This window comes from Erythranthe guttata, chromosome 7 (genome assembly GCF_056151865.1).
Source record: "Erythranthe guttata isolate IM_541 chromosome 7, IM_541, whole genome shotgun sequence".
Lineage (NCBI taxonomy): Eukaryota > Viridiplantae > Streptophyta > Magnoliopsida > Lamiales > Phrymaceae > Erythranthe > Erythranthe guttata.
In genome coordinates, this window is record NC_142539.1 from 749,277 (window position 1) to 769,727 (window position 20,451).

Sequence of the window (20,451 nt, forward strand, 5' to 3'; positions counted from 1 at the left end):
ATAGTCAATGAGATTTAAATAAAGTTAATTAATTGTCTTGTGTGTGATTTTTATTTTTATCCTTGAAAATAGGGAACGAATTTAGGCTTTCTTTGTGGGGTGTTCCCCTATGAGAAATTAATTTTGTTTTACTTCTTATATATAAAATAGGGGTGAAAATTTGAACGGAATTTCCGAACTCCGCCAATTCCAGTCGGAAGATTCAGATTTTCGATCCGATTTTATTTCCGAAAATTTCTGATTATTTTTTTCTAAATTTACACTACTAGCATCAATATTGTTATATATACTAAAAAAAAAAACTGAGTTTTTTCCGAATTTCGGCAAAGTTTTTTCATTAAAATTTTCGACAAATGGCATTTTTTTTAAACAATTTCGATTCGATTCGTTCAATTTCCGCCCTTATATAAATAAATGGTCCAGCAAACTGCAATTGGACTAGAAGAATGGTTAGCCCGGCCCAGTGGGCTAAGTTTTCTGTGGAACCAATGCTAGGAAGGATAGATAGGATCTAACAAATCACAGCCGTTAATTTGTATTGAAAATCAGATGATTATTCTGGCTACGATGCACTCCGTTGCATCTGATCCCCACCCTATTTAATAATAGTAAAAAATATTTGAAATATAAGAAAAGTAATAAATTGTATTTTATTGGGTCGGTTCGGTTCGGTTCTGAACTAATCCACCAGCAGGCCCCATGAAAAGGAATTCACCATCGTCCACAACTCCGATCAAACCCTAATGGCGGACCTGCAGTGCAGAGGCGACCGGAGAGATTACGCGCCGGTGACGGATTTCCGATAACGGGTGTGGTCGGCGCCGTTGAACGGAGGCCTTGCTTCTCCGAATGAGGCAAACAATGCCCCCCAAAAAACCCTAGTTATGTCTTCTCTTTTCCCCCTTCTGATTTTTTGCTTCCACCGCCGCCGCTACTCTCTGTTCAACGGGTGTTGTCTTGCCGCTACTGAAGATTGAAGCATTAAGCGCTCAAATCAAATGTATTATTTCTTTTTTCTCTTCTTAATTTACGCGTTATTTTTCGTTTATAGTTAATTCGTAATGCTATTCCAAATGCCCTGTTACGACTTACGATCTTAGGTTGGTTTGGGTTTTTAGTGTTCGTAGCTTAATCGATCTGAATTCTACTCAGATATGTATTCAATGTGTGATAATTGAATCGTCAAATGTATTGTTGCTTTTTTCTGCTCTTAAACTACACTTCATTTTATTTATCTATCGTAATTCTATGCAAATGCTCTGTTAGGGTTCTTAGGGTTTTTAGGGTTCTTAGCTCTATCGTGCTGAATTCTACTCAAATCAGTTTTCAATATGTGATAATTGAATCATCAAAATTGTATTAATTATGTTTTTTGTATAATTATTATTATTATAGATGCAGAAACATTGAACCTTAAAATTTTTCTTTAGTTGGGAGAATATTGTTCAAAGGTTTTGGGATGTTTCGTGTTCCTATATCCGATTTGTGTTTGTTGCATCCGTCTTTGTTGATTTATCGATGTATGATATTTCTGTTTGCGTATTAGTATTGTGTTAATTATATATTTATGCACTCGGTGTTTCTGTATTTGCAGAAGTACATACTAACAATGGCATCTTCAGATGAGGGAAAAGAAAACAAAAAGCCCCCATCTACCCTCAACGGAGGTGGCGGTAAAAGAGTTCCAGGCGGCAATTCTGGTGTAAGTCCAATAATTAACATATATGTCTTACGTTGGTGTTATTTGTTATATAAGGGTGCATTTGGATGGAGGGATTTGGGGGAGGGATTTCAAATCCATAATAACAAATCCCTCGGACTTGTTTGGATTGAGGGATTTGGAGATGGATTTCAAATCCCCACCCCACATTTTTAGTTGATTTTGGAGCAATAGTGATGGATTTCAAATGACTCCAAAATTGGAGTCATTTCAAATCCATTCCCCAAATCAAATCCCTCCCCAAATCCCTCCATCCAAATGGACCCTAAAAGTATTTCAAATATATTCTCTTCTCCCTCAAAAAAATCTGTCGGTTCCTGTTTCTCTTTCGTATCCGTTTACGTATATGCTACACACATAAGATCTGTTTTCCTGTTTGTGACACTGTTTTCTAGACTTTAGAGTTATATAGAATTTGCCTTTTGTTTTTGGTTGTTTACGGATGCTAAATCTCTCCGGGGGGTGGTTAAAGCGGTTTAGAGTTTTCCAGGTTATAATAACCATTTAAATTTCCGAAAAAGCTAGATTAGTAGGAAGACATAGCCAAATTTTTATAAAGCCCGTATTTCAACATGTGATAAAATGAATCGGCGCATTTTTTTATTTTATTTTATGTTATTCGGTTTATTTTTTAATAATTATGTTTACTGTTATAGATGTCGCATAATCCTCCTGCTGGTGCCATCCTCCTTATGTCACGAGCGCTGGACTACCGGTTTGTAATAACACATTGTTTTCATATGTTACATACTTATATTTATTTTTCACTTATTGATCGATTGTTTGTCTTTGTAATGAATGTCAGGCTACTTCAACTGTCTTCAGTTCTGAAGATTCTCAATTATGCCAGCAAGTAAGTGATATATTAAATGTTTTTTTTTCACTTAATTTTTTTTTTTTTAATGTGGATTGTTCTTTTCTCTCTCTGTGTGTGTGTGTGTGTACGCATTCCTTTTGCATTCATAACTCACCCATATGATTATGAGATTTAATTGATCATGTGTGAAGTATGAAATATTAATGTTTGAACAAGAGTTGCATAAATATGCCATTGTCTCAATATGAAATATATCTTCATCCCTAGACGAATTCCTTTTTAAGCGAAATTCTTTGGACTCTATTGTACAAGACAATGAATTCTTGCTCTAATTTTGTTATTTCGTTTTTGCGTTTTAGTGATGGATGAAAGTGGAAAGGCATGTTGCTTGCTCTGACAATGACGGCAAAGTTGCGGCCCATCAACTCAAGGAACTTTTCCTTTCCGTTGCTTCTGCACCCGCAAGGACGTAAGTCCATGTAATATACTTTCCCAATTGCATATACATACATACGTTTCTTTAAAATCATGTATTTTTTTGGGGTACAGATACAAGTCAATGAAGTTGTAATTGAAGATACAGACATACGATTTCTCTATCATGTATTATTTACCTGGAGTAATAATATCCCCGGTATATATACATACATACCGGGGAGTGTTTACCAAGGGGGCACCGCGTTTGTGCAATGTACGTCATCTCTCTCTCTCTCTCTCTCTCTCTCTCTCTCTCTCACACACACACACACACACACAAACGCGCACACACACTGACATATACGATGTGCAGGAAATTTGAGAGGAAATTTGCTGGGGAGGTAGAGAGTCTAAGACCGATATTGAGCAGCAGTTCTCGTGCAGAGCCATACTTACTCATCTAGCACAGTGGCCTCTTGGTGTGGTAACGGACGAAAAAAGCTCTCTCTCTCTCTCTCTCTCTCTTCTCTCTCAATTCGGATTGACGCTTCTAAAAATGTCCCTCTAAGTAAGCCTAATAAAAGGCCCAAACTTTTGAAGAAATCGTAATTGGGCCTAATAAAATGCCAAGATCGAAATTGGGCCTAGTAAAAAGCCCAAACTTTTCATAAATCGTAATTGGGCCTAGTAAAAAGCTAGTATAATAGGGAACTCAAACTTTCTAGAAATTGTAATTCGGCCTAATCAATACGATATGATTATTGGGACGAAGAAAAAGTCCAAACATTTCTGAAAATCCTTATTGGGCCAATAAAAGCCCAAACTTTACCAAAAATTGACATAGGGACTTAGAAAAAGCCCATATTTTTCCATAATTTGTAACTGGGCCTAATAAAAAGGATAAACTTTTACATAAATTGAACTGGGCCTAACGAAAGGCCTGTATTTTTCTATAGGGCCTAACAAAAAGCCCAAACTTTTCCAAAAAACGTATTTGGACCTATGAAAGAAAACAATACGTTTCTATAAATTGTAATTGGACCTAAGGAAATCTCAAACTTTTCCAGTATTGGGCCTAACCTAATTGGGCCAAAAAAAGCCCAAATCTTTCCAGAAAATCTTAATTGGACCTTTCCATAAATTATTATTGGGCCTAAGGAAGAGCCCATATTTTTTCAGATAGTTGGGCCTAACTAAAAGCCCAAACGTTTCCTGAAATTGTAAGTGGAGTGGGCCTAATTAAAAGCCCATAATGTTCCGTGAGTTATGAGCCTACTAAAAAGCCCAACGTTTTCTATTTTAAATAAATAAAAAGCCCAAAAGTTTACAGACATCGTAACTGGGCCTACTAAAAAGCGATTTTTTTTCAAATGGGCCCTATTAAAGTACCGAAATCGTAAATGGGCCTACTTAAAAGCCCAAACTTTTTTAGAATTCGTTACTGGGCCTAATAAAAAGCCCATAATATTCTATTTCAATTTAAATGAAGCCCATAATTTTCTATTTCAAATATAAAAAAAGCTCATAATTTTACAGAAATCGAAATTGGGCCTACTAAAGTCCAAAAAATTCGTAATTGGGCCATAATCAAGACAATTTGCATACAAGAATCATACTGCAACAGATTGGTTTTTAGTTGAACACTCAATGTCCAAAATGCAATTAAACCAACTTCAGACAAACAATATTAAAAGCAAAAAAAACGAAATTTAAAAAAAAATAAACACATAAGTATCCGAAAATCCAAAAAATCTTTTCTCCTCCATCGAACAAAAATTGTTCCCATCTAGTTGTCTGTTTTTCTTCTACTCTCGTTTGCGGTGTAAATTCAGTAGAGAACTAGTTCACTTAGATGGGACAGGGGGGAACCTCGAGAGTAATGCCAGCTTGGATTTGACCCCAGCCAATCAGACGCCAGTGCCTATCGATTCTTCGGCTCAATGCTATTTTCTCTCCTTTGCTAGTACACACAGGTGAAGTCAGCTGTAGTTTAGCGAAAACATTCTTCACAGCAACAACACGTGCACCTGTTGACATGGATCCTATGTTCAACATGAGAATCTCTCCCTTTGTCAGCTTCGACACCTTAACCTGCCTTTCTGAGTCCTTTGTCCTAACACCTAGCAATCGCCTCAGCAAAAAGAAATTCACCTGCATTCAATATACATGATCAACAACCATTGCAGAATTTGTTGCAACATTATTCACTACATTTAGACCTCTTTTTCAAATCTGAATAGGGACTTGATAATCAGTATAATCAAGGTTCGGGTTTCAAGCCCATGACAAAAAAAAAAAAAAAAAAAAGAACCCGGATTTTAATCAATCAACACAATCCTACGAGGGATACTAACCAGTACACGGACTGTATATCATGCAATAGTCCTAAAGACGATTTGTATGTAGAAACAATTAAATTGGCCATCGCGAACAAAACTATGCAACTAATTTGAGAACAAAAACTATATTATTACCTCAAGTTCAACATAGATTTCAGGGAGTGAACCGACTTCTCCAAGAACCTGGCCGACCAACCTGTCAGCACGTGTAAGTGTGGGGTCCATTGTTGTTCCAACTCCAATAAGGCCTCCAGGCACAGCAAATTGTAATTCATTTTGCTCTGCGTACAAGGAAACAATCCTGGAGTAGATAGGTGTGCACTTGATGTTATCGGTTTCGTCCTTCACAACAATACCTGGACGGACCTCGATAAATTGGTTTACCTTCAAAACACCCTGCAAACAAAAATTTAAATAAATAAATAAATATCAACTGCTCTTTTACATTCCTAATGGATGATTGATTCGCAGGTGACTACTTCTGAGAGAGATCAATAGGAGAAAGTAACAAAATATGACTTCAATAAATTAAACCTAGTGAAAGACCACTTTCTACGATTTTCACTGATAGAATAAGCAGATCACCATCAGAAAAACAAATGTGAGCCAAAATAAATAGGTTCAGTTATTACATTCGAAGTATTTACCTTCAAAATACTTCCACCAGCAACACCACCTTTGATTTCATCAACTTCAGACCCAGGCTTATTGACATCAAAAGACCTGATCACAATCATATTTGGTGGTGAAATGAAATTCCTCTCTGGGATAGGAATTCTCTTGATAATGTATTCGCATACAACATCAATATTATACTTCAGCTGCGCAGAAATTGGTACCACAGGTGCACCATCTGCGACAGTTCCCTGAAAAGACAATTCGGAAGATTCTTTTACATATGGCTATAAATTTAATTTGTTCCACACCAGTTGCAAAAACGGACCTGAATAAATTTCTGAATGGCTTCATGCTGGTTGATAGCAACATTTTCCTGAACAAGGTCAACTTTATTCTGAAGAATTATGATATGTTGGAGACGCATGATCTCAACAGCAGCTAAATGTTCTGAAGTCTGAGGTTGAGGGCAACTCTCATTGGCAGCTATTAGAAGCAAAGCTCCATCCATAATTGCTGCCCCGTTAAGCATTGTAGCCATGAGAATATCGTGACCCTATGGGCAAGTACGACAGTATGAACACTCATGAAATGAGAGAAGCCTAAATGAAAGATTTAGTTCACAAATAATCCATGTAGAATGCAATTTTTACATGCAAACCAACATATGAATCGACAAATACCCAAATTGATGTTCAGTATTCTGGCAGCATCCTACTCAAAGTTGTCCAAAATGAAATTGAGTTGCAAATGCTACAAAATTAAAAGAAACTTACAGGGCAATCGACAAAGGAGACATGTCTAAGCAATTTCATCCTGGCATTCTCAAACCCAGGAACATCACATGCTGGACTGTCTTCTTTTCCACTTCCATATGCCCTGATAAAAATAAGCATGTTTAATGAAAACCAAGAAAAGAAGCACATCACAGTAACAGAAATCCACATTGCTTATCTTACTTGTAGCACATGGGTCGAGGGCATCGATCATCTTCACACTTGTATATCTTTGCATTGGCATATCCAAGCTTGATAGTGATATTACGTTCCAATTCATTTTTAAACCGAACAGTCTGTACGTAGAAAGTATTCCAAAATCAGAAAAAATATAAATCACATATGTATTCTCTCTCTTGGCCTTAAGAGTCCAAGAACTACACTGCTCGTCATCATTACTCATCAAGAAAATGATGAAAACAAGCCCACTAAAAATGGATTAGAACAAGACACTTAGGCACATGACAACAAGCCAATAAATTAAATTGCTAGCAAAATCCTTAGTATGTAAGATTTCCTCTTCCATTAAGATCATTTCAAATATGAATAACCAAATCGTGCATCCCAAGAACTGGTCAGCTACAACCATTTAAGTCCGAGAAAATTAACATAAACCATTTGGATCTAACCTATAAGAATTATTACAGAGATACTAAGCATATCACAGTGATCAGATTCACAAGGAGATAACTGCAGTAGAAAAATGTTTTCTAGACTCACAAAGTAAACACATTTCCAAGAAATTACCGAAGAAGTTATATACCTGAACACCAGATATGGCCTTCACCACTGTTGACTTACCATGAGCCACATGACCGATGGTACCTGAAGGAGCAGTATTGAATTAGTACGGAGATATGCTCTCTGAGCAGCTAACATAGAGAATACTTCAAAATAAAAAAATAAAATGTGAAAATTTGCAATTCTTGCAGGGAGGAAAAAAGCAGTTCAAACCAATGTAAATACAGCTGTACAAGCTTACCAATGTTTATTGTAGCTTGGCGAGAAATAACCTCAGGTGAGAGTGGATGTAGTTGTGTTACATCCAACTTGCTTAAATCCTGCTCCATCAAACCCTTTCTAGACATTTTGGCAGCTTTAGATATGTCGCTCTCAATATCAAATTGTAAAGTCAAGGCGCAAAGAAGAGAAGGCCACTTAGGAAATTAACAATAGCCTGCAACAAAAGGTCATCATTATTTCTTGCAAATTCAAGTTAAGTTTGCTTATGACAACAAAATTTGAATGTGTAGACATGCAATAATCTGGTTACAAGTATGAATTGGGGGCAATAGTAATAAGAATTTACAAAGAACTTTTTCGATGAACTCATCCTATAATACCAGATTAATAAGGTGCTTCATAATTGGCGTAAATACCATGCAAATAAGCGTTATCATCAACTATTAACTTCTTTTTTATGTTCACATAAGAAAGAGCAGACCAATATCGGAAAATATATTGCAGAAATTTCACGATATATTTCACTGTTACTCGACAATTGCAAGAGTTGAAAATCAACATAGTAGATCGACACTTCAATCTTATTTCGCAATTCACAACACAAATTCATAATCCCTTACAAAGACCCATACCCATCAAGGCAGTGGATTAGCGTTCCATCAAATCTTAAGCCCTAATATCCCAAATAACACACGCACAATCACCATTTCTCACTGGATAAAGAACAAAATCGTTTCCGCTAAAACCCTAATCCCCAATATCTCACCCCAATACCAAGAAGAAAACCCTAAAAACAAAACAATTCAAACCGAGAAACATATATCCAAAAAATCCCGTCCGAAAACCAAGTTCACCCAGAAAAAAATTACGGACGCATAAAAACCTAAATCTGAAAAAGCTCGAACTACCAAATGGAGCAATAAAATTGACGACAAAATAAGAATAAAAACAATGATTTGATGCCGACGTAAAAAAGAAATGTATACGAACAGACGGCGGAGGAGGAACGGCGGAGCTGACCTTCGTCTTAGAGCAGCCGTCGGAGCGCGTTTTCTATAGCAGAGTGTGAGAGAAATAGGGATTTTAGGGATAGTTATAAAAGTGCTAACAAATAAATACATGTTTTTTGCTAAAAGGCCCCTCAGGAGTTGTATTATTCTAATTTCTAGCACTGAAGATTTTTCAAATTGATTTTTCTACTTTTCTTGTCTACCAATTAAATTAGTTTTCACACTTCACATTCAGGAAAGGTATTTTATTAAATCCCTAAATACTATATATAACTAAAAAAATCAATTAGTTATTCAATTTTATAACATACAATCCAATCATAATACTTTAAAAAAATGTGGAATATTATACGCGATTTTTTCTTAACAAAACCCGAATGATGCACGTTTTTTTTTTCTAGCGTCTTGTACCATGTTACACCGGATAAAATATGACAGTCGTGTCATCTTAAAATTGTAAGAAATCGAACACACATATATATAAATGTGTGTAATATATATATATACGCACACGCGTTTGTAATTGGATATATAGCAGATGGCAAACTTCATCGAGTGTAACATACAACAAAAGTTTGAAGAATAAAGTTGAAAAGAATCTATTTCATTTTCTATAGTTTTATATTCCTACGTCAAGTAAACATCGATAGTACATTTGACGAAAATACCCCTCGTTTCCATAAAAAATACGATTCTACGCCAATGTCGAGACGACTAATTAAAACAGTTCCAAAACTATAAATCATGTCGGATTAATTAACCTTCGTTGGATGTCTCGTAAACAATATCGTACGTAAACGATGTTTTAACATCTCATAACACACTATTCCATAACTGCTTGAAACTATATCTATATCTATATCTATATATATAACTATATAAGTATAACTACTTTTAATTGTCTCTTATTCTTGAGCAAGCAATATTTTATCCTTTTTAATTTCTTTCGACTCGGGAAATTGAAAGTTTTCACGCACTGGAGGTGCCCGTTTGATCGTTTTCGTCGCCGAATATTCGTTGTCTGAAATCGTCGACCATACGAGGAAGTCCATCACTTAGGGAAACCGTCGGGGCCCACCCTAGTAGTTCCTTAGCCTTTGAAATATCAGGCTTTCTTTTATGTGGATCATCTTCTGTATTTGGTCTGAATTCTATCTTTGCATTTGGATCTATTGTGTCTTGTACTACCTGCAAGAATAATTTACTTATTTAATTTTTTTTTTCGTCGTTTTTTTAATGTAAAAAAAAAAAAAAAAAAAAAGGTGTACACCTTAGCAAGTTCGAGCATGGTGAATTCACCGGGGTTACCGAGATTGAACGGGCCCACGTGATCGCCTTCCATCAATCTCATCAAACCTTCAACCTGTTTTGTTAATTAAATTTTCGTTGTATGATCAAGAACGGTACTACGATTAAGTATTCTTCGATGTAATCAAAGAGGTGATTAGTCAAGATTTTGTTTACCAAATCGGAAACGTATTGAAAGCTTCGAGTTTGCTTTCCATCTCCGTAAACAGTCAACGGCTCTTTTCTTAAGGCCTGCGAAAGTGATCTCTCTAATGCTATATATAATAACAAGCATTAAAAAAAAATTGAGCATTTAGGACTTACCTGAGCGACGAAATTGCTCACGACACGGCCATCATCGATACACATACGCGGGCCGTACGTGTTGAAAATTCTAGCAATTCTTACCTGTGAAAAAAACAATTACAGAAATACTATGTTTATTGATGTGGAATATATATTTGATAAGGATCTTATTATAACCTCGAGATTAAGTCCTCTGTGATAATCCATAGTCAACGTCTCGGCTGTACGTTTTCCCTCGTCGTAGCAACTTCGAACCCCTGTTCATAAAAATCCAATCTTTTTTCAACTCGAAAAATAATTTTACTACCTTAGTGACCGATCAAAATCCAATTTTTTTCGACTAAAAATGCTTTAACAATCGTATTATTACATACCGATAGGATTAACATTGCCCCAATAAGTCTCGACTTGCGGATGTTGCAACGGATCGCCGTACACTTCACTAGTGCTCGTTAGAAGAAAACGTGCACCGACCCTCTTAGCCAATCCCAACATATTCAATGTTCCCATCACATTTGTCTTGTGACATCTAAAAACCACTATAGTCAAGAAAAATTAAAGCAATGTAATAAACTATTTTTTCAAGAACTATAGCTTTTAATTTCAAGAATCGAGCGACGATCGAAAAAGGATATAATTGTCTTGACGGGGTTGTACTTGTAATGTACAGGGGAAGCAGGGCAAGCCAAGTGGTAGATTTGATCGACTTCTAGCAAAATCGGCTCCACTACATCGTGCCGAATTAGCTCGAAGTTAGGGTTTCGATAATGGTGTAATAGATTTCCTTTACGCCCCGTGAAGAAATTATCGACCACAATTACACTGTCTCCACGAGCTATTAAACGGTCGACCAAATGGCTGCCCACGAAACCGGCGCCACCTGTCACTAAAATTCTCAAGCTTTTGGTTTTCAGCCCTAATGGAATTCTTCCACCTGCAACTATTTATTACAGACTCCCATTATGTAATAAAGATTTGATTTTTTTTAATTTTTTCATCAAACCAAATATAGCAAAATTAAAAAAAAAATACAAAAAAAATCAAGATCCTTGATCCTTGACGGTGAACAACGTATACCTGCGGTGAGGTGGCGTAATCCGGAGTCGATTGCGTAGGCGAAGCGGCGGTAGTTGTGACCGGAAATAGACTCATCGGGGGCGGTGATGAACCCTTTTCGATGCGATGAATAAGAAGGGATTACGGCATTGAAAACCGTATACGAAGCGGCGATCCCGATTAATAGACAAATGAATCTCTGTTCTTGAAGAATGTACGTAAAAGGGTACGTAAAAGATTTCTTTTGATGGTGTTTCTTGCTATTGCTCCTTTTCAACTGTCGATCGGTGCCCATTCGTCACCTTTTTCCTCGTACGCGTGTTTTTTTTTTTTTTTTGTGTAATAAATAAAACAAGAAAAATGGAGGTTTTGAAATGTGAAAAAGTAGAATTTTATGTGAAGATCTGAGGGAAGAAAGATGAGAATAAATAATCAAATTAAAAAGAAAAATGGAAGCAACCAAAAGTCAGGTAGAAGATTTGATTGAGATTATCATTAATGATAGATACACCATACATGCATGCATGTGATGTGTGTGTGTGTGTGTGTGTTGTGTGTGAAAAACTCAAAAGTGAGAAGAGAGGGAGTGGTGAGATCTAAGCTTTTGCATGAAAGTTCGGCGTAAGATCGCTTCCTTGGTCTTTTTTTTTTTTATTTTTTTTAATATATATTTTTTATTTACTATTTTTTTCATGGTAATTTTAGCACTTTTAATGTATTTAAACAAATTAAAAAAATAGTTAAAAATATATAAAACTAGATCGAACCGGTCCAACTGGGACCTAGTTGACTATCCGATTCTATATTCGGCCCGGTTTTAAGTACATAAGGTGTTGTGATTTCTTTAAATTCAATATTTATTACAAAAAATGAAGATTAGGGTCCCGATTAGGGTAATTACATGTTACACCTGGTTGGTTATTTACACTATGTGGATTAAATAACTAGTGGGTAGTTATTTAATTAAATATACGGTTGAAATCCAACCGATGTAAATAATCAGGTGTAGCTACACCTAGCTCTGATTATGTATCGAATCTCGACGAATAAACATAAGTAACAGTTTAATTTGACATTTAAGAGCTAATTATCTCCATTAGCCAAAAACATTCATTCTCCTGTAATAATCAGAGTAATAGGAGAAAAATAATCTCAACAGAAAGCAATGTAGATATAATGTAATAAATCATCAATTAAGTCTTCATTTAAACTCTTGCAAAACTGCTTTACACTTCCAAGAAGAATGACAAATTGGTCAGCAGAATCACGCAAAATGAATTAACGAAAAAGAAAAAAACGAAAACGGAAAATGAAAACATTGTTTAGGTTTTTGCTATACACAGCAAAACATTATCTTCGGCATAAACGTTCACTAGGAAAAATGCTCGATGTATTTACCAATAAACATCAAACTAATTTAAAACTATAAACCCAGTACGAGTTTTTCGACACATGATCCAAAAAGATGATTTTTTTTTTTTTGTTTTTTTTTTTCGGGTATTGGTTTTCTATCGGTGTTCATTACGGTCGAGGAACTTTGCAACCCTCTCTGCTTTCGCTCCAGAATTGTGGTCGTAATATTCCACAACAGCAGCGCCAGCTAATGCAGCAAGAGTCAGTGCTTGTGCGTGCAACCTGATTTTTTTTTTTCCGAGTAAAATTACGAAACCAAAGATTAATAAAACTCTATTTATTTATGTATAAGAAAGGTGATCGATCATATAAGTGAAAATAGAAATATATAGATAAACGATATAGATATTGCTGCGAAAATCTCATGCTTCGTCGTAAACAAAATGGTAAAGCGAGTGAATATTGGACAATGGTTACATATTATATGGAGACCTAAATATGTCATTAGAACTAGACTAAAGCCTCGTTTGGTTGCCAAGATAAGATCAAATAATCTAATCAAAACCCAATTATTTTTATCGAACCCCGGGACGTCCAACAAGAATGCTCCCTAAAAGGAACTACAGTAACGTAATATTTGTGGGTCGACCCGATAAATTAGTGGGAATACCAAACATCAAACAAAGTCCAATTATTTAGTTAATTATGGCTAATCTCCCCAACCAAACGAGGCCTAAGATAATTAGTAAAAGGTGATTAAACTATCATATATGGAGCATGTTCTTATTGCATAACTAGAATCATCAAAACTAAATTTATTCGGGATCACTTTTCGTATGATCCAATTACACAACCCTTCTTTCTTTCTTTTTTTCCGCTCAATCACGAATGCTTATAGAACACACGATTCTTCATTAACATACGCTAAATAAGCCGAATCATATACAAAATCGGCATCCCAAATACGGCCTACTTGTGCATGAAATTACTATGTTACCAGCAAACAACCAAATACACAAGAAAATGACATCACTTGAAAAAATTGAACACATCACATACAGCAAAAATAAAATTATATGCCAATTATAAAAAAAAATACATAAAATAAATAAAAGAAAAAATCAGAAATCAAACCTAGCGTGAATAATCTTGACGCTTGTTTTCATATTCGGCTGAGACCAATTATATGCCAACGAACCCACAATTCCACTCGCCCATAGCGTTCCTTTACACAAATTAATTCACCCAAATTAATTATAGAAAAAAAAAATAGAATCGCAATAAAAATCCAATCTTTAGATAAAGTAATGGAAAAATAAAATTAATATAAATAATTACCAACAGTACGAAGCTTGTGTTCCACAACCCATTCCCTCATAGATTCAAGCTTGCCCTTTTGATTTTCTCCCATTTTTTTTCCCTTGATTTTTCTCTTCTATTGTTCTTTCTTTTATTACAGGTACGATGTTTTTTATTTTTATTTATTCAGAAGAGAATTATAGCACGGAACTTCAGAAAACGTGTTTGGTCGAAACACGTTTTTTGTCACCTGTTTGGTAGTTAATGGTTTCTATTTCGCAGCCCACAGTTTTGGCTGGCCCAAATTGGAATTTAAAAAAAATATATATATATATATATATCAAATAAGTTTGTATAAATATTTCAATTATTTTCTCTTATTAAAATATTAATATCTGCCAAGAAAAAAAAAAAGAATTGAAAAAAAATAAAAAATAAAATAAAATATTTTCTTGTTATTAAATACAAAAAAAATTAGAAAATTAAATCGATTTTTTTTTTTCTTCTCCTTAATCACTGAAAAATATTAATTTGTTATGCTGATATTCGATTAGTGTTCATAGTGCATTTTGTTATCTCTCTCCTGATGGACGTCGATCACTCTGATCGAACCACTTTAAAACGTTCTCGATCAATTGCTTGATTCAAACTTCCGGACATTGCCTTAGTTGATCTTCGAATCTGCGAAGAAGTAGTTAATCGAATTGTTGCCGATTTCTTTACCGTTATCTCGTAAATCAAGAATACGCTACCGCTTTTAACTTTTAAGGAGGGTATTTTCAATCAATTTACATAACAAAAACAATGCACACCACTACATCACTACACCATTTCCATCTCTATATTTACAAAAATTAAAATTAAAATTAAAAATTAAAATATATATATATTAATTTAATTTACAAAAAAAAAAAAAAAAAACGAATAGAATCACCAAGAATGCAGCAACTTACAAAGGAATCCATCCCTGTAATTTTCCAGACAACAATTAGTACTAAGTAATCATCCATGAACTGAAAAAAAAATAAAAAAAATTAATCAACTAATTAATGAACTAATTAATCATAATTATACCTTAATCACACCTTTCTCAGTGCCACACAAAATCATGTCATTAGCTGTAAGCATGCTAGTAATCTTGCTTCCACCCGATAATCTCCCGACTCTCTGCTGCGTCCCTCTCAACCATATCTGCGCCCGATCAATCGCAATTTACGTCGAATATTAAAAATTCAAGATTTTTATCGATTATAATTACCTGGATGCTGCTCGACGATGTACTGCAATTCAAATAAATAAAATCCTCGACCACTTCCATTGCAAGAACACTCGCTCCTCTCTCCGGCATTATCGATATTTGAGGCTTATTACCTCTTCTCCAATCCTAATACATTTCGCTTCGTCTAATCAATATCATAAAATACTACGATTAACTAATTTAATTATGTATTATTAATTTACAATTTATATTACCTTAATCTTCGAGCCGTCAACGGTTAAGCTCGCACTATACAACCAGTCCTTATAGACGGAAACCGAGTTTATCGGCTTGTTCTGCATCCAGCTCTTCGTAGGCGGCTTCATTTCTTGGTGTCGATTATTTATAATCATCAATTCCTGAAAAATCAACCAAAATGTCATTAACTAATTTTTTATTTTTTTCAAGAAACGAAAAATAAATAAATTAATTAACGGTATTAAAACGAACCTGTATACTTGAATCAGTGCAGCCTGCATAAACTTTACCCTGCGTCACGTTTAAGCACTTCACTCGTTTGTTCTTGAAAACGTCTTTAGCTTTCCTCGATCCGTCGACAACCTTTAGTTTATTGCTTTGCGTAGTTGCGAAAACCGACTCTCCCCACGAATCTATGCTTCTAATCGATTCCTTTGTCGTGATTACTTCAATGCATTCGAAGTTCTTCTGGATCATTTGCCACATCTACCAATAATTTTTTTTTTAAGTATCAAAATTTGATTAATTAATTAATTAATTAATTAACTAAATTACCTTAATTGTTTTGTCAGAAGAACCACTTAGAAGGCAATTGCCATGTTCATAAAGTGCAAAACAAGTGACAGTCTTTTTGTGCTCCTTAATTTCCTGAATAAGTGTTGCTCTTTGTCCCTTAATATCCCAAACCTGTATTTAACCGAAAAACGATTAAATTTAATTTTCTTGATCATATCAAATGCAATAATAAAAATTTAATATTGTAAGAAAAAAAAAACGGAACCTTAATCGAACCGTCTGTATATCCACTGCAAAGAAGTCCTTTGTAGTATATAAGTGCAGTCACAGCTCCATTACATTTACTTCCCGCCTCGAGTATTTGGCTATGCACGCACGATATACGCTGCATTTTTTCCATTTTTAAAAATTTGAATATAAAAAATCACTAAACATGCTATGCATATATATAAATATTACACGAAAACTCACCCATTTATTCGGTTGGTAATAATCAGCTACTTTGAGTAACTCTTCAGCCATCCACGTAACATTCGATAAACGTCTCAATGATTCTCGAACTCCCTCGGATAAACTAATTATTCTCTTCATCCCTTTCGCAAAATAAAAAAAAAAAAAAGTTTCAATTTAATCCAAACTGTTTAATATTAAATAAATATATAAGTCATTATATATAAATTATAATTACCTCTGCCTGAGGTATAATTATAGATACATAAGCAAGCCAATAGTCGTTCTTCGAGCTCGAAACCAGGATGAACAAATTGTTCGATACTATGAAGTACAATTTCACAAGCAGAATTTCTCACTTCATCAGAACTTTTCACTATTTCACATCCAAGCCAAGAAATAGCTATTAAACAATCTCGAGAAACTCTCTTCGATTTGCAATTAAGTCCCTTTTCCAATGCACGAAAAACGGGCTCCCCAATTTGAAGCATTCTTTGTCCGATTTTGCTGCACCATAAATCTATTCCACCATCCTATATATTTTTTTAAATGCATTTTATTCTTTATAGATTCTAAAAGAAAAAGGGACCTCGATTTTAATTCAGATAATAAATAATATATATAGTATACCTGCATGCTTTGATCAAGAAAGTCATAGTTTTTTATCAAATTCATATGATTCGCCGAGGGTAAAACGGTCTTTTTCACCAGCCATGCAGTAGTGTATGGCTCCCCTGTCCATGAGTAAGTTCCACCGAGATTCGATAAAATAAACGCCGACAAAGCTTGTGTCGACGATGACTCGTCACACGCAAGTGACTCGAGTAGGGCATTTGCTGCTTCTTCTCTATACATACATTTTGCAAATGTATCTTCCTAAATAAAAAAAATAAAAAAATCATTATTTAGTGATTTTTATTATAATGTTTTTTTTAAAGAAACGCATAAAAAAAAACTTACAAGAACTTCTAACTGAAGCAGCAAATTAGCTGCAAGAAGTCTATATTCCGGTTCGGAATTCTGCGTGAGCAGAAATAAAGCGCACATATTATTTACGCTCCCTTGTTTTCGTATTTCCTCCAACAAACCGATACTCGACGACCTAAAATTTTCAAGAAAATAAATATTTCATAATTAACACACTGAAATTTATTTTAAACTCAAGAATACTACAGCTAGTCTATAGATATATCTCATCCGTACCTTGGCATTTTACTAAGCTCGTTAAAAAACTCGAGCGCAACATTCGTGGCACGTTTTTCGTTACTCCAAAGAAGAGATACAAAATTTCCCACCTCAGAAAACTCGTATATATACCTTCTACAGTTCCCATCGAATCTCATGCACTCGACAAGTACAGCAGCCAAAGAAATAAACTCCTCAAGATTATCTTTCCTCGGTATTTTCACAAGCCTTGAAATCACTCTCCTCGAACTAATCTCCGATAAATGCAAATTATTCGTCTCGCAGTCGAAAGCCGTCACTAAAACCTCTATAATCATCAACGAAGCTGCAGGCGGGGTCGGCATAATCGAGGCTAAATTCAAATCCATCTTGTAATAACTGCAAACAACCTCGACAAGACAAGGCAAGAGCTCGAGTGTTTTAATTTCTAACGGAGATGGATTTATCAAGTATATAAGTGTAACCGCCTCGTGCACTTTATTCTGTTTGAGGGCCGTCGCTAAATCGTACAACTGAAGCCCTTTTCGTTTGACGTCTTCTAGAAGCGATCGGTTCGAAGTGACGATAGTTGAAAGTATCGACATTGAAGTCCTAATTACTTTCGCTTCCTTCGAAGAGGAAATGGCTATTAGTAGTTGATCCAAGATTACGTCTTTTAGGAGAGGGTATTTTGGTCCGGATTTGCTGTTTAGTATCTCGTGTATCTTTGTTATTTCGAACGTGTAACGGTACTCTTCTTCTTTTTCGTCGTTTTGTTGTTGTTGTTGTAAGGGAACTAATTCGGTTCTGCAGCTTGAGCTTTTCTGAATCCTTAAACTTTTGTGACGAACTTTTTTCGTCGCTGTTTTTTTAATGATTATACGTTGTGACTGGTCAGGGAAAACATCTTCTTCCACAGAGGAGGCGTTCGATTCTGGCTCTGATTCCGTTAAAATATCTTTGAGGCATTTGATGTTCGATCTAACTTTAGTTTTCGTCTTTTTCGAATAAGATGCAATTTGCTCATCTTCCACACCATTAGTACTGCTTTCTTGAGAACTACGAGGCTGCATCAAATTCTTTTCCAAATCGAACATCAAAAGTAAGGAAAAAATCGAAAAAAAATTAATATAGAATCTTGGATTTCTAATTAGGATCAAAATGTTTATATCCAATAATTAAATTATTATGAAATCAGCTTCTCAAGCTGTATCATTTTATTTATTTTTATTTATTTTTATTTTTTCAATTTGAACATCAAAAGTAACGAAAAATCGAAAAAAATAGAATCTTGGATTTATGGAGATCAAAATGTTTTATATATCCAAGAACTAAATGGTTATGAAATATTAGTAATTTTTGTTGAGAATTAGTACAAGCTGCAACAATTATTTGTTTTTTTTGCAATTGGATCATCAAAAGTAACGAAAAATCCAAAATAATAGAAATCTTATTAAGAACAATTAATTAATGAACTTACATTATGAATAGTATTAATCCTTAAAAATCCACTTGTGTGTTCACACGAATTCTGAGGCTCTAAGCTTTTCGACCTCCGAAAACTGCTCCGAAACACGAAACAAAATTAATCCTCTCCGAAAATTCGATTCGTGATTATTTTTTATAGTAGCACTAACACACATTCGAAACACTAAAAAATTCGACACACGATTAAAAAAAAAAAAAAAAAAAAAACTACTCACACATTAGTCGTAGTTCCTCGATTTCCCATATCGCGAAAATCATCGACACCCGACATAATCCGATAGTACATCAACCACGGCTTATACCTTCTAGCCATCCACCTCATCGTGATGACGTCATCATCACCGACCATGACGTCATCGCAACGGCTAATATCGACGAGCAACAACGGCAGCAAACTCCGGCAGATTCCGGGAGCGAACTCACCGCAGACGAGACCCGGGGAGACGGAAACCGCCTGGAGGAAATGCAGGGCCACCTGCCACGTGTCGCCCCTGAGGAACTCGACGACGGAGAGGTAAAAGTAGGAACTGCAGAGTAGGTAACTGTTGGGAATCCCCATGGTGATTCCATTTTCGTCGAGCGAAGCCGGCACCTGGAGCATCTTCTCGGAATCGTCCAATTGGATTGATCTCTGGTTCGGGCATTTGGATTGGGATGCTGAGTCAGCGTTGACTATCCCCCAGTAGAGGTTTGACACGGCGGAGTGTTCGGAGAATTCGAAGAATTCCTGTGATTTGATTTTGAGTTTGGAGGTGCATTTGAGGGTTAGGGCTTTTTGCGACTCTGTGTTTTGGAGAATTGTTTGCATGTGGTGGTTGATTATGGTGACGAGTGTACGTACGGATTGGATGTCCGGTGGTTTCTGATTTTCGCCGGAGAATTCTGGCGGCGGCGGCGGTGGTGGTGGTGGGATAATATGGGCGGTTGGATGATGTGACGTCATCGTTTTTGATATCTCATTCAAACAAGTTGGAGATGGAAGAAGAAAGAAGAAGGACTGGATTTTATTATTACATATATTTGTGTGTGTGTGTGTGTGTGTGTGTGTGTGTGTGTGTGTGTGAGAGAATTATGGATTAATTTGGGAATTAATAGAGAAGAAGTAATATTAGGAGTCGAAATAGGAACGGAATTTCTGAATTTCTTCGATTTCGATCTGAAATTTTCCGATTATGATTTTTTTTTGAAACGAAATTGGAATGTATATTAGATTCGGATTACCGATACGATTTTAGTTTACTCAAATATTTCTGAAAAGTTCGATCATTTTACGAAAAGTACACTTATACTATGCGTTTTGTATTATAGGTACTAAAATTAGGAATATCTGAATTCTGCCGATTTCAATTAAAAAAAATGATTTCGGAATAAGTTATTTTCTTATTCCAATTTTCAAAATTCCAATCTCCAATTTTTCCA

The 20,451-nt window shown here is 35.3% G+C and overlaps 4 protein-coding genes and 1 long non-coding RNA gene across 10 annotated transcripts; 1 reads left to right on the forward strand and 4 right to left on the reverse strand.

The window, feature by feature from the left end:
* Window positions 1–652: 652 nt before the first annotated feature.
* LOC148768948 (uncharacterized) lies at window positions 653–4,674 on the forward strand. The gene is made up of 7 exons (XR_016032083.1): window positions 653–1,000; window positions 1,595–1,702; window positions 2,377–2,435; window positions 2,526–2,573; window positions 2,897–3,006; window positions 3,087–3,228; window positions 3,328–4,674. It is a non-coding gene; the product is annotated as an uncharacterized LOC148768948 (long non-coding RNA).
* LOC105962304 (eukaryotic translation initiation factor 2 subunit gamma) lies at window positions 4,510–8,884 on the reverse strand. Of its 4 annotated transcripts, none has more exons than XM_012986605.2 (9): window positions 8,668–8,884; window positions 7,667–7,861; window positions 7,448–7,509; window positions 6,868–6,980; window positions 6,685–6,787; window positions 6,237–6,464; window positions 5,941–6,159; window positions 5,429–5,689; window positions 4,510–5,105 (listed from the first exon to the last, which is right to left on the reverse strand). In XM_012986605.2, exons 2-9 carry the CDS (start codon window positions 7,770–7,772, stop codon window positions 4,803–4,805), a joined length of 1,395 nt encoding a protein of 464 aa, XP_012842059.1. In that variant the 5' UTR covers window positions 7,773–7,861; window positions 8,668–8,884; the 3' UTR covers window positions 4,510–4,802. The 4 variants fall into 4 exon arrangements, with proteins under 4 accessions (XP_012842059.1, XP_088676646.1, XP_088676648.1 ...); XM_088820520.1 differs by having other exon boundaries at window positions 8,615–8,769; XM_088820522.1 differs by having other exon boundaries at window positions 8,638–8,756.
* Window positions 8,885–9,375: 491 nt separating this feature from the next.
* Window positions 9,376–11,879, reverse strand: LOC105949343 (UDP-glucuronic acid decarboxylase 2). Of its 2 annotated transcripts, none has more exons than XM_088820523.1 (8): window positions 11,328–11,879; window positions 10,886–11,190; window positions 10,625–10,772; window positions 10,428–10,507; window positions 10,269–10,352; window positions 10,122–10,196; window positions 9,928–10,020; window positions 9,376–9,845 (listed from the first exon to the last, which is right to left on the reverse strand). In XM_088820523.1, the coding sequence occupies exons 1-8, from the start codon at window positions 11,599–11,601 to the stop codon at window positions 9,627–9,629; spliced, it is 1,278 nt and encodes a 425-aa protein (XP_088676649.1). In that variant the 5' UTR covers window positions 11,602–11,879; the 3' UTR covers window positions 9,376–9,626. The 2 variants fall into 2 exon arrangements, with proteins under 2 accessions (XP_088676649.1, XP_088676650.1); XM_088820524.1 differs by having other exon boundaries at window positions 10,886–11,184; window positions 11,328–11,865.
* A 601-nt stretch (window positions 11,880–12,480) lies between these two features.
* On the reverse strand, window positions 12,481–14,184 carry LOC105948749 (uncharacterized). The gene is made up of 3 exons (XM_012971979.2): window positions 13,998–14,184; window positions 13,794–13,884; window positions 12,481–12,941 (listed from the first exon to the last, which is right to left on the reverse strand). Exons 1-3 carry the CDS (start codon window positions 14,068–14,070, stop codon window positions 12,815–12,817), a joined length of 291 nt encoding a protein of 96 aa, XP_012827433.2. The 5' UTR covers window positions 14,071–14,184; the 3' UTR covers window positions 12,481–12,814.
* Window positions 14,185–14,710: 526 nt separating this feature from the next.
* LOC105948760 (Transducin/WD40 repeat-like superfamily protein) lies at window positions 14,711–20,204 on the reverse strand. 2 transcript variants are annotated; one of them, XM_088820526.1, is made up of 14 exons: window positions 19,248–20,204; window positions 19,025–19,106; window positions 17,584–18,611; window positions 17,341–17,482; window positions 17,011–17,256; window positions 16,619–16,913; window positions 16,402–16,523; window positions 16,196–16,315; window positions 15,970–16,101; window positions 15,667–15,900; window positions 15,432–15,575; window positions 15,217–15,342; window positions 15,033–15,149; window positions 14,711–14,925 (listed from the first exon to the last, which is right to left on the reverse strand). In XM_088820526.1, the coding sequence occupies exons 1-14, from the start codon at window positions 19,973–19,975 to the stop codon at window positions 14,908–14,910; spliced, it is 3,534 nt and encodes a 1,177-aa protein (XP_088676652.1). In that variant the 5' UTR covers window positions 19,976–20,204; the 3' UTR covers window positions 14,711–14,907. The 2 variants fall into 2 exon arrangements, with proteins under 2 accessions (XP_088676652.1, XP_088676651.1); XM_088820525.1 differs by having other exon boundaries at window positions 17,584–18,623; window positions 19,248–20,110.
* Window positions 20,205–20,451: the final 247 nt, after the last annotated feature.